The 13389-nt window shown below is 44.4% G+C and overlaps 1 protein-coding gene across 6 annotated transcripts in view; it reads left to right on the top strand.

The window, feature by feature from the left end:
• Window positions 1–212: 212 nt before the first annotated feature.
• The window catches only part of SLC22A15 (solute carrier family 22 member 15), a 42196-nt gene continuing 29019 nt past the window's right edge, over window positions 213–13389 (top strand). For 5 of the 6 annotated variants that reach the window (XM_077822664.1, XM_077822689.1, XM_077822698.1 and 2 more), the window contains exons 1-2: window positions 238–442; window positions 9394–9606. In XM_077822664.1, coding sequence (XP_077678790.1) covers window positions 356–442; window positions 9394–9606 — 300 coding nt within the window. In that variant the 5' untranslated portion in view covers window positions 238–355. Of the gene's footprint in view, window positions 443–9393; window positions 9607–13389 lie in introns of all 6 variants that reach the window. The other variant, XM_077822655.1, reaches the window with a different exon arrangement.

Consider the following 13389-nt stretch of genomic DNA (forward strand, 5'->3'; position numbering starts at 1 on the left):
TCCTTATCAACGGCCGCAAGGGTGCCCGCCCACTTCCTGGATCCCAATAAGGGTCCGAGAAGGGCCGCACTGCGCATGCGCCGTCTCGTCGAGTTCCTCCATTGCATGTTGCCCGTGTTCCTTTCCCGCTAAGTTGCGCATGCGTCCCCGGTTTCTCTCGCTCTCTTCTCCCACCCAGGGAGAACGCGCATGCGCATCGTGTCTCCTGGCAGCGAGCCGTCGTGTCAGTTGCTTTAACAGAGCCGCTGGCTGCTTCCCGCCCGGCCGGGGATGCGCTGCCTGCGGCCCTGGCGTAGGGGCTGGCCGGGCCCCCGGTGCTACTGCTGGGCGTGCGAGGGGGCGGGCCCGGCCCGGCATGGAGGTGGAGGAGGCCTTCGCGCTGGTGGGGCAGATGGGGCCCTACCAGGTGTATCTGTGCGCGCTGCTGGCCGTGCTGCTGCAGGTGGGGGCCGGCCCGGCGCCTCGTGCGGGGGTCTGGGGGCGGGCGGGTGAGGGGGCCTGTGGGGAGGGCGGGTGTGGGGCTCTGGGGGGGTGTGAGGAGGTGTTTGGGGGCGCTGTGCCCGGGGGCGCGGGTAAGGAGGTCTGTGGGGGGGGGTGTCCTGTCCTGGGGGGGGCGAGTGAGGGGGCCTGCCCTGGTGGTGCCCTGTGCCTGGGAGGGGCGGGGGAGGGACCCGTGCATTGAGGTGCGTGTTTTTATGCTTGCACACTTCCTGTAATTCAGTGGAATTGGAAGAGTTGAGTCTTCAATCTTTTTTTCCCTCCCCTTAAAACGAACAAGAATTGTATAGCAAAACTCACTTCACTATTATGGTTAGAATTTTGTATACTCCAAATTGAGGATTTCTTCCTTCGCTGTAGCCTGGCTGCATTGCACAGATGGAATATTCTGCATTACTAGTCATGCTTTTGAGTCTATCTTCAATACACAATGATTTCACCTTTGTCTCTATGTGGGTGTGGATAACTCAGGTAGAGTTATGTGGGAATTGCACAGCTGTGTGTGTGTGTGTATATATAGTGTGGCCCAGTGACAGTGGTTATAGAAATTATAATCTGACTTTCGAATGTTTAAAATGCTTTGCCACAAAAATGTATGTCTTTATATCTATATTTTATGTGTTTTACAGTATCTCTTTAAAAAATCTTTAAAATAGTTATCTTTAAATTCAGACCTTAAAACATGGTGTACCTGTAGATAGGAAAAGCTGGACTCCAGTTTCTTGAAGCACCTGCTTCTTTCTCTACTGATTTAAAAGATATTGAACCTTTAAGCTATCTTTGGTTGCAGGACTGACTGGATGTGGGTCAGTAATCCCCCAGGTAGAGCAGGAGTCTGGATCAAATTTGCATTGGGATGGAGGGATAGTAGGGGAATTATAACTTCTGTGACATTTTAATTTTTTTAAGGCAGTTAGTGGAAAGGTACTAGTCCTGACTCAGAGGGAATAATGAGCGAAGTGCGAGGGAGTGGGTGAAAGGTACTTGATATATGCAGTTTATTTTATGGTTGAAGAGAGTTTGTTAAAATATATCTAATATACACACACACACACTATGGGGGTTATAACTGTTTTCATTAACCCTCTTCTCTCTCTCACACCTGCACATTTTCAGAATATAAATTCCTTCAAGTCACAAGCTACTGCATGAGATAATTTTGGTATAAAGCTTCATCTTTTCCCTTCTTCACAGCCATTCCAAATCTTTTATACAACCAAATGAATCAAGCTTCTATTTTGTTAGAATCAGCTCATAAGGTCAGCCTTAAATGCTAGAAGTTATTGATGCTTTTCAGGGCAAGGAAGGTGGAGCATGCTTTGCTGCTGTTCAAAACCTTCATTTTCCAAATCTCAAATACCTTTAGTCTTAAATCTACAATGTTACCTTGTCTCCTGTCTCTGGGTGATCTATTCTGTGAAAGACGGTTCAGCACCGTAATGCTCACATTGCCAAGAGGAATAATTGGGTACCTTTCACAATCCCCTGCCATTGAGTCCTACTGCAGCAATGCCATTTTTTTTCATCTTGCTAAATTCATCTCTTTCTCCAAGGTGCAGATTTAATCTTTTTGTACTAGAAAGGTCAAAGTTTCGTTACTTATTGTGTTTGACAGTACGTGTTTCACCTATTATTTGCTGAGAACAATGAGGCTGCTTGTGAATTGTTGATAAGGCAATTCAAGTGGCAGCAAAGCAGTGTTGAAAGTGTTCTTGTTTTCTCTCTTTTTAAAGACAGTTGGACTGGATCTCTTGGCAACAATAATAGTCAAATGTATGAAACTATATCATTCAAATCTAATGTAAATTCATCAATACTCCATTATAAGGGCTGATTACTGTGTTTTTAATTAATGAAATGCAGCTACAGTAAAAAGCGGTAATGGCTGGAATGATAGGGGTCATGGATGTAAAAGCATCCAGGATGAAACACTTCATAGAAATAATTTTAGGTTTTGGGGGTATTGTATGGGTCATTTGTTGCGTCATTACAACTTTCTGAGCTTCCTTTGCATTGCAGAGGAGCTGCACAAATGGGGGGCTAATGGGTAGGCCACCTCTCAAGGCTGTGGTTCAAGGCTTTCCTATGACTAGGACCAAGGGTTTATCATATGTAAAGGGCAGGGGCTGAGGGAGGAAAAGGGGCACAGAGAATGTTTATCAGTTTGATTTGTTTGGGTGGCAGGTACTGCCTGGAAATTGATGCCCAAGACACATGCTTTTTGAGATTAACTAGGAGTGGACTTGAGGCTTCTGTGAGAAGGAGTTGCATGTGTTGCCGTTTGTCTGGCTGTATTAGCTATATCGGCAAGTCTCCTAGAATAGATGCAGCTTATAACAGCAAAAGAGTTCTTTTGCCAATATAGTATACACCAGGTTCCCAAACAAAATAAGTCAGCAAAAGGACTTTTTTTGCTGATATAACTCAAGGTACAACTACACTACAAAGTTAAGTCGACATCCAGCTGCCACAGTAATTAAGTCGGTCGTGAATGTCCTCACCATGCTCTTGTTGGTGGAGCGTCCTCACTAGCAACGCTTGCATTGATGCACAGAGCAGTTGTACCATGGCTATCTATCCCATGGTACAAGTAGCTGCAGGGGGCTTGGGCAAGGGTTTGCAATGCCTCATGGGACCAAAACATTGTCGCAGTGGGGAATGGGAACATGGCTTTGGCCTCCCATGATGCAGTGTCCTCCCTCCCTCCCCTGATATCAGCAGCAAACAACTTTCTTGCACCTTCTTTCGAAAGCCTGGCTTAGCTGTGCGTATGCCATAGCTTGAGAAGCATGGACCCTGCTCAGCTGTGCACTCTTGTTGTGAGCATTACAAACGCCTCGCTCCTTATCCTGCGTTATTTCCAGAGCCAGGACAGGAGCCGCTGTGTGTAACATTGTGATGTCATTCAAGCAGCACTGCTGCAAGCCATAGAATGAAACAGTTCCTGGTTGCTGCTGGAGTGTCACGCAGCAGCTGAACATGGTGGAGTGCCGTTTCTGGTACGGAGAAATAAGCATTGACAGGTGGGATAGGACAAGAAATAATGGGCTTAAATTGCAGCAAGGGAGGTTTAGGTTGGACATTAGGAAAAACTTCCTAACTGTCAGGATGGTTAAGCATTGGAATAAATTGCTTAGGGAGATTGTGGAATCTCTGTCATTGGAGATTTTTAAGAGAAGGTTAGACAAACACCTGTCAAGGATGGTCTAGATAATGCTTAGTCCTGCCATGAGTGCAGGGGACTGGACTAGATGACCTCTCAAGGTCTCTTCTAGTCCTATTCTATGATTCCTGTGTAGTTCAGGCTGGAGTGCATTTGGGGCATTGAGTTGCCATGATCAGCTGGTCTGGCAAGCTCTCCATGCTGATCACACAGGAAATGGGAATTCAAAACTTCCCGGGGCTTTAACAGGGGAGGAACTGTTTCCTGTGTACCTGGCTGCTCTACAGCAGAGTAGAAAATGATCTCCAGAGTGGTCATAATGGAGTATTGAGGGTCACCTCCTGGAAGCCAATTCAATCAACTTACACAATGCTGCTTCTACACTGCCTCTCTGTTGACCCATCAACATCTAATTAAGTGCTACACCTCTCACGGAGGTGGAGTAATTAAATTGACATTACAGGCAAGTTAGGTCATCAGAAATGACCTGGTAGTATAGATGCATACATTATTAGGTGGCTTCTGTCGACCTAAGTTTGTATTGTAGACCTGGCCTAAGTCTACACTAGGGCTTATGAGTGGGGAGGAAGAGGGGGGAAATGAAACTCTACCCAACATAGCTATGTGAGCAAAAGTTTAAATGTAGACCAGGCCTAAGAAAATACCTGACTTCATGTAGGTGGTTTTTGCTCCAAACTGGAAACTGACCAATAAGACCATGAAATCTGCTTCCACCCAGGAAAGGGACCACACAGTGCTTGAAAAATTTACCAGGTGCCATGCCAGCATGGAAGTTAGAGGCTTCCTGGGCCATCTAGGAGCAATACTCTGAGAAACTTTCTCCTTCATCCCCCAGGTACCAAGAATGAGGATGAGTAGACAGAGGGTGCTGCTGCTGCACCCCGTGGTGAGCACCCCAATTCTAATAATTGGTTTAAAAAAACAAACCAAAAACCACAACTTTAAAGGTGACCAAGAGAGGCCTTGTTAAAACAACCCAAAAATATTGTGCTTGCTTCTTTTTGACTACTATATGATAAAGAATGTGTAATTTTTTTTCTAAAATGTGTTCTTTTGTGTGTGTGTTCACTTTTACATCAGTAGTATTAGAAATGCCAACTCTGGTCTGTCTTTGTTTTATTGGAGGATATCCAGGTTGTCTTGGAGTTTTTTTTATGATGAGAACAGACACCTTGGTATCAGGAGCAGAGGTGATGAGATATTTTTGTTAGATATTAACTTAACACATTAATATTTTTGAAATTAACTTCAAAACTTTAACAGATTAGTTTTAAACAGTCTGACTAAAAATCTATTCCCCTCTGTAACGCTGCCTGAAGTGGCTCAAGAGCGAGAATATCAACCTCAGGGCTGACTGTTAGGAACCAGGGCACAAACCCAACATTGGTTGTGAATTCTGTAGTTAGATTTTACCAACCAGTTATCAAGTGTAAATTCCTCAGATTCTATAACAGCCTTAGCATGGAGTCAGAGAGGCCCCTTGCATACTCTAATCTGTGTTGCCACCCAGGTGAACTTACCTTTTGGATTGGTCCCTTATACCAAAAATCACAGCAATATTGAGGTTACTCCCAGTCTTAAAGGACCTGTCACTCTACCTCGGGTCAGTTGCACTTAGTTCTCACACCAAAGACAATGCTTGTAGTCAGTCCTATAATAAATTATATAAAGATTTATTATGAAGGAAATGCACCTGGGAGTTATTTACAAGGTTTAAGCAGGTACATGTAGATAAGATTGTAATTTATTTGTGTAGGTTTCAAAAGGTAATAAAAGCTTCTATAATCAGCAAACTCTGTATCTCTTTTAGGGCTATCCCTAAGCAGCTGGGTATCTCTTGCTTATGCCTAGAAACACTCCCTCTCCCCCCCCCCCCCCCCCCGGGTCCACCCCACCGGTTCAAATAGCATAGAGATACCTAATCCCTTTTATACAGGGTTTTAATCACCCTGCTGCCATGTGCTCTGAGCTGCAAACTCAGCTGATAGGAGGAATCCACTTGCATGACTCATCTTCACAGGCAGGGAAGGTGGATGGAGACAGCAGAACAACAAATGTCTTTTGTCCTCTTTAAGATCCCACAATAGTCCATCTGATGTCAATGGACCTTTCCTGTTGGGAAGGACATAATGTCTTCTGTTGAAGATCAGCCTTTCACACTAATTAATGTCTTTCCTGTCTGGTGACTTACAGTCACAGAGGCTCACAATGCAATGGCTCAAATATTACCTTACAATATGGGATTCAGGTGTTATAAATGAAACTATTGCATACAGCAATGCCCAAGCAGTCAATAAAGCCTAAATACTGAACATTCTTTTAATTCTAATGCCTATTTTAACAATACTAACACACAAGTGAGCCAGACTGATTCCAACTGTGCATTTGTCAGGGTTCAGTTGAGACATGGGTACTTGGGCATGAGCTGGCACCTGGTCTCCCAGGGTCACACCCTCTCAGTTGGTCAGCTTGCACTTTCTTCGCTCTTATGGTGATGTAATTTCACAGGTTTGCTAGTCATCAGAGTTTTCTGGGCAAGACAGGATCTGAATTTTGATTGTTTTTTGTGTTAAGCACATTAGAAAAACTACATCTTTGAAGCCTACTGCATCCATCAAAAAGAAGAAAAAAGGGCATATGGCTATTTTTCCCTTTTGATGGTCACCTATTAATATAAATCAGTGCTTTATCTGTGTCGAAACAATAGCATCATTGTGTGGAGCAAATTCAAATGTTATAGGACTATAAGGCAGAGTGTAAATGGCATGATTTTGACTTATTTTATTGTATAGGATGAATACCAAATTGAAAATAAAAGGCCTGGTTCTCTACTACCTTGCAGAATTATTTACCCATTGCAAAATTAATGTAAAACATTAGTGTTCTGATTGTGTAACATCACATCACCCCAAATCATGATAAAATAGAAATTTGGCTTTTATTTGCCTTCTGGATTTTTTACCTGTGATGTTGATCTGGGTCATATTTTCAAGCTTTTCTCTACAACTATGAGGGCCAGGATCTGTTTTTAAATGAAAGGTGAGATTCTCACTTAATTTCAGAAGCTAAGGCTTTGCGAAAACACTAAATGTCTCCAGGCTTATGACAAAATTGAGTTGGCAACATTGCTGTTGGCAAAAAAGCTCTGAGGAGCTTTGGGTTAAAACAGTCTTATAACAGTGAGTCCAATAAGCTGTAATGCAGAAATATGTTCTATATTTAATAGCAGCAAGATATGTCCTGAATATTTCATGTACTTTTTAATTTAAAGGACCAATTCAAGGGACCTATTTTTAAAAATAGGCTTTTAAAAATTGTTCTTCTCTGTGTATGCTGTTACCTGTAGAAAACTTGCAGCTGAAATCTTTCCATACCAAAATATCTATCTATTTTTGGATTGAGTGCTCTGTGGAGTAGATTTCTTTTAAAGGAAAAATGAGTATTGTGCTTCCATTCCCCAAACCAAATGTGTCAAAATATTCTACTAATTTTAAGGGTGCTGCCTGTTAACTTGGTAATAAATGTATTTTGGGCTTATAAGAACCCTTAAATCCTCAAGTGTTGTTTAGACCAGGATAGCATTATTTGATCTTTTGTTTAAATAAGATCACACAATCCAGCAAACCTAGGAGATATATCTGGTAATGCCACAAACAACTTTATAAAATCTTCCCTTATTTTTTCTGATTTCCAGTTGGGGGATTTCCATTTTTACAGAAAGTCTTAGAACAGTAGTTTTCAACCTGGAGTCTGGACACCTTGAATTTGTAGACTGGGGTCTGTGGATCTTCTTTGTTAATGGGGAAACAACTCGCTATTGTACACACTACAGCTTACGTCGGTATAAGTTATGTCGTTCAGGGGTGTGAATAGCCACCCCCCTGCGCGACGTAAGTTACACCAACCTAAGCACCGGTGTGGACAGCGCTGTGTCAGCAGGAGAGCTTCTCTCACTGACATAGCTACCACCACTCGGGGGGCTGGATTAATTAAGTTGATAAGTCGATTAAGGAGATCTCTGTCCTGTTGGCTTGGAGCATCTGCACTAGCAGCACTACATTGGGGCAGCTGCCCCACTGTAAGCTCTGTAGTGTAGCCATAGCCTCAGTCTTCAAGCAGCAATGTTCCCTGCTGTAGGCCAGACTAGGGCGCTTTGGATTTTCAGTGGGCTTTTTGACTAAATAAAAAGCATCTGTCTGATCCCTGACTCGTCTTTGTCAGGTTGTGACGGATTTTTGTTACCAGTCTGCCTGAGGCATCAGGTGATCAGGCTGAGGCTGCAGGATCTTTAGGGGAGGAGATGAAGGAGCAAACCAAGCATCTAAGTTTTAAAGCTTTATTGATAAAATAATAGTGGAGAGTGCTGGGAGGAGGGGGGTTCCCCACATCACTGAGGAAGGAAGAAAGCGTTAGTGCCCCAAGCCCTAACCCACTTTCATACTCACACCTGCACTACTCAAGGCTGGCCAAGCCTAGGTGTAATGTAAGAAGAAGGGGTGGGGTGGGGTGGGGTGGACGGGAGTTCTTGTCCCGTGCTTGGGTCATCAAGGGTCCACTGTTGATCTCCAGGTCGCTTTGGCTCTTAGAAGGGTTTTTAAGTTCTGGGTTCTTTTGGGGGCGTTTCGTTCAACGACCTCTGTTTCTGGTGCTTTTTGTACCAGTCCAAACCAACTTTCTGTGGCCGCCTCAGCTTTCCCAAAACACACCGGCTCCAGGGACATGAAACTCCGCTTCGCCCCCACCCGTCGTCTCACCTGTTTGCAATCTCTGCAGCCCTGATTCAGTTTACTTTTTCTTTTCTCATGGCTGGCTGGGGCTGAGTGAGATCTTGTCGAGTGCTGTGACCTTGGGTTGGGGCCAGTGTCTTATTGTCGAATTGAGCTAGCTAGCTGTAGTTTCGACTTAACCCGTGCTCTGCTCTCTTCTTCCTTCCCCCTCTGGCCTCTCGCAACCTGCAAAGAAATCTTCCACCCCACACTCACACCTTTGACCCTTCCCAAAATGTTTGCGAAGCTTGCAACAGCATTAGCAATATACAATGCTAATCTGTCTCTCCCAGGGGACCCCTTGAAAGAGGGGGCCATGGGGGTGTGACAGTTGCGTGTGTGTGTATTAATATAAATAAATCAATTGATCAGGTTTGTAGAAGACACCAGTGTTGGGAATGTAGCAAACAGGAGGACACAATCAAACTGCAATGAGATCTGGAGAGATTTGATTGGTGATGGGGGTGTCTGCTGTAGGCAATGGGGGGATATGTGGTTCAAATAGTAAAATGTCCCCCCAAAGGGGACAAAGTGAACAGTACAGACATAAAATCACGAGATGGAAAAGAATGTAATCTAGTTCCATTAAAATGCATTTTCATCTTGTTTTCTTGATACTCTTCTAAATACTCTTTTATGTATCCAAGCCCTGTATTTCCTGTAGTTGTCACTGGGTTCTTAAGGTTGGTGGGAAAGGAGGTATCCGCAAAGAGGGTTTCTCAATAAGTGATCCACGCTCTAAAAGCATGTGAACCACTCGTCTGGAATCATGATACTGGAATATATGATGTTAGATATTGGGGACCAGTCAAAGCATCTTGAAGTCATAAGAGAATCTAAAAAGACAGGAAGGGCATTTTAAAACTGACTTGAAATCTCTGTGGATGAAATGCTAACCCAACACCAAAAAAGCAACATCTTTGATTGTTGTCTGTTTTGTTTCAGCTCTATGCAGCTACTGAAGCAATCCTCATTGCGCTAGTAGGGGCGACACCTCCCTACCACTGGGACTTTGAAGAGCTCTCAGCTAATCAAAGCCATAGCAACCAGTCAACTAATGAAGAGAGAGCCTTTGGGGAATGGCTTCTGACAGCCAATGGGAGTGAAGTTCATAAGCATGTACACTTCAGCAGCAGCTTCACATCAATAGCTTCCGAGGTATTAAATAATGAAATGGGTTTCTCAGCCCAGTGTGAGATTAATACATCTCATGGGGACAAAGTGGGAGGAGTAGAGGAGCTGGTTGTACAATTTTCTTGTCTTGGTTTCCAAACCAATGAGTGTTTTGATTATCAAAGAAGTAGGTGCTTTAGTCCAACTGGAGAACAAGTTGTCTGTTCAAATGTATGCGTGGAAACAACAAACCAGCCTTGTTCTGCTGTATAGACCGTGCTCATTTGGGTCTCCTCCAAAACTTTAGTAAGTTTCCCGTATGGGAGTTGTACATTACACTGTTGCATGTTTCTAGAAGTGGATTGGAACTGAGAAAAAGGATCAGTGGCATTAGTGTTCAAAGTTCTGCATGGTGGCTGTGTTCTTCCTCTGTAATTTTTGTCATTCTCATGATGGGGCTTAATTCATAAATAGTGCTATGCTTAAATATACCCCAGGCTGCTCTGTAGCTCCTCCATAGCAGGAGCTGTTTAAGGTATTCCAGGGTGAGGTTTAGGGTTTATAGGTATGGACTAAGTTTTTGCAAGTATCCCTCACATGGTGCCTACGTAATTCCCCATATAAACTACTCTGGTCTGTACTGGGGTGGGGATTTGGACAGTGCATGAGATGCTGTGGAGCTAGGCCTTAGATCAGGGGTTGGCAACCTTTTGAGAAGTAGCATGCCAAGTCTTCATTAATTTAAGGTTTGGCTTGCCAGTAATACATTTTACGTTTATGGGGGCCAGTGGACGGATTCTGTCTGCCAGCCCCTGCCAGGCGGGGTCCTGGCCGCTGGCCCCACTCAGCCCGCTGCCTGCCTGGGGTTCCGATCATCCAGGCAGGCAGCGGGCTGAGTGGGGCCGGCGGCCGGGATCCCGAATGGCAGCAGAGTGCCCCCAAAAATCAGCTCGCACGCCGCAGGTTGCCGACCCCTGCCTTAGATACACATTAACACTAAATTAGCATATGTAGTTGCCCATTTTGAGCACATTTACTTGTAAATGTAAGACCTGAATTTAGACCTGTGCAGTTTAGCCAACTGTTAGTGGTTATAAATGTATGGTCAATGTCCAGAGGTATTAATTTAGCTTGGACATGTGTTTTTAAAAAAACTCAAACTTCACTGGTTGAGTAAGGCTATGTTTTAATCATGGGTATTTTCAGTAAAAGTCATGGACAGGTCACGGGCAGTAAACAAAAATTCATGGCTCGTGACCTGTCCATGACTTTTACTGAAAATACCCATGACTAAATCTTGAGTGCTCTGTGGAAGGTGCCATGCATACTTTGGGAGGTGGTGGCCTGGGACCCCTGTTGGTGCTGGATGGGGAGTTTGGCAGGGCTGGCAGACTCCCTACATGGCTCTGCCTGGGACCCTGGAAGCAGCAATATGTCCCTTGGCTCCTAGACAGAGGTGCAACCAGGGGTCTCCATACACTGCCTTCGCCCCAAGCACCAGCTCCACAGTTCCCATTGGCCAGGAACTATGGCTAATGGGAGCTGCGGGGACGGCACCTGCATGTAGAGGCAGTCCACAGCGCCGCCTTGCCACCCCTCAGCCTAGAAGCCGAAGGAGGGACATGTTGCCGCTTCTGGGGAGCCCTCCAAGGTAAGCACTGCCCTGAACCCTCACCCCCCTCTCGCACCCCAGCCCTGAGCCCCCTCCTGCACCCAAATTCCTGCTGCCGCTGGGGGGGGGCAGGGGGCGGCGCAGCGGCCCGAGACTGCCCCAGCAGCGGCCCGAGCTGCTCGGGTGACCCACAAGCCAGCTACATCGGCTGCTGCAAAATCACGGAATCTGTGACTTTCCACGACAGTCTCTCAGCCTTAGTTACGAGCATGTTAATAGAAACTGCCAGTTTAATACACTCCCGACTAACTTTTTCAGAGATACTTTCTGTGCTGCTCCATCCTGTATTATAGAGCAAAAAGAATGAAGAGTAAAAAAGAATGTAATGTTCTTAACTCTAAATTTAAAATGTGATTGTGTATAATAACTTTAGTGCATAAGTTAAGACAATTTAAATTGGCTATAACATTTTAAAATCTTCTGTAGACACTTCTGTATTCATCCTCTTGAACTCTTCCCCCTTATTTTTAACCTTAAGTACGTTTGTGTATGTGTCATCAACCAATGTCTTAGGACTTAAATTCTCCATAGAGTTTTTCACGTGGCTTCATTCTGTAGATAGGAGATGTAAGGAAAGAACAAATGAAAAATAATTAAGGAAGTACTTACACAAAAAGTTTGTATCTGAACCCTCATATTTTGGAAAAGTTCAGAATTGGATGTGCAGCACGGATTCATCTTTTTAAAAATTCTGCATCCTACTAAGATAAATGTAAACTACAGCATGTTTCGGGTCTGCTAGGGGTATAGTGCATATTTGGAGGAAGATCACCTCACACTAAACTGGGAGGAGAGGTAGATACAGAGAGCCCTAGACAAATTGGAGGATTGGGCCAAAAGAAGTCTGATGAGGTTCATCAAGGACAAGTGCAGAGTCCTGCACTTAGGACGGAAGAATCCCATGCACCGCTACAGACTAGGGACCGAGTGGCTAGGCAGCAGTTCTGCAGAAAAGGACCTAGGGGTTACAGTGGACGAGAAGCTGGATATGAGTCAACAGTGTTCCCTTGTTGCCAAGAAGGCCAATGGAATTTTGGGATGTATATGTAGGGGCATTTCCTGCAGATCGAGGGATGTGATCGTTCCCCTCTATTCGACATTGGTGAGGCCTCATCTGGAGTACTGTGTCCAGTTTTGGGCCCCACACTACAAGAAGGATGTGGAAAAATTGGAAAGAGTCCAGTGGAGGGCAACAAAAATCATTAGGGGACTGGAACACATGACTTATGAGGAGAGCCTGAGGGAACTGGGATTGTTTAGTCTGCGGAAGAGAAGAATGAGGGGGGATTTGATAGTTGCTTTCAACTACGTGAAAGGGGGTTCCAAAGAGGATGGATCTAGCCTGTTCTCAGTGGTAGCAGATGACAGAACAAGGAGTAATGGTCTCAAGTTGCAGTGGGGGAGGTTTAGGTTGGATATTAGGAAAACCTTTTTCACTAGGAGGGTGGTGAAACACTGGAATGCGTTACCTAGGGAGGTGGTGGAATCTCCTTCCTTAGAAGTTTTTAAGGTCAGGCTTGACAAAGCCCTGGCTGGGATGATTTAGTTGGGGATTGGTCCTGCTTTGAGCAGGGGGTTGGACTAGATGACCTCCTGAGGTCCCTTCCAACCCTGATATTCTATGATTCTGTGTGGTATTCTAAAGGTTTTAGCCTAGATTTTTCAAAAGTGATGCAATTTTTGGGTGCCCAACTTGCAACATCTTAAAGGAGCCTGATTTATAGAGATGCTGAACAACCACACTGTGAAAAGCCTCCTTCTTTAGGCATGTCATAATGAGCACTGAAAAATCACCTCTTCTCAAAATCTAGACCCTTGTAGACAAGTTCTGAATGATCATGTTTCTCATGAGATATTGGACACCATGCCATACTAGAAATTGGAGCTTTAAACTACTGGAATGGGGAGATTCTCAGACTTCAGTGTGGGATGCAGTACTTGTCCTATTGCATGGAAGGTTCTGCTGTAGTAGGCTTTAAAGTTATGAGGTAGCTAAAAGGTATTAGTTATAATTTTCCTTTTTAAGTTCTGTTCAGTTGCACTTCTAATAACTGTGGTACCTGGCTTTACAGGTGGAAAGTATAGTTCTATTAAAATACTGTCAAATGTACAAAAACTGCCTAAAAAAATTTCTGTAAAATATGTTTTAATTCATG

This window comes from Eretmochelys imbricata, chromosome 1 (genome assembly GCF_965152235.1).
Source record: "Eretmochelys imbricata isolate rEreImb1 chromosome 1, rEreImb1.hap1, whole genome shotgun sequence".
NCBI classification, from domain to species: domain Eukaryota; kingdom Metazoa; phylum Chordata; order Testudines; family Cheloniidae; genus Eretmochelys; species Eretmochelys imbricata.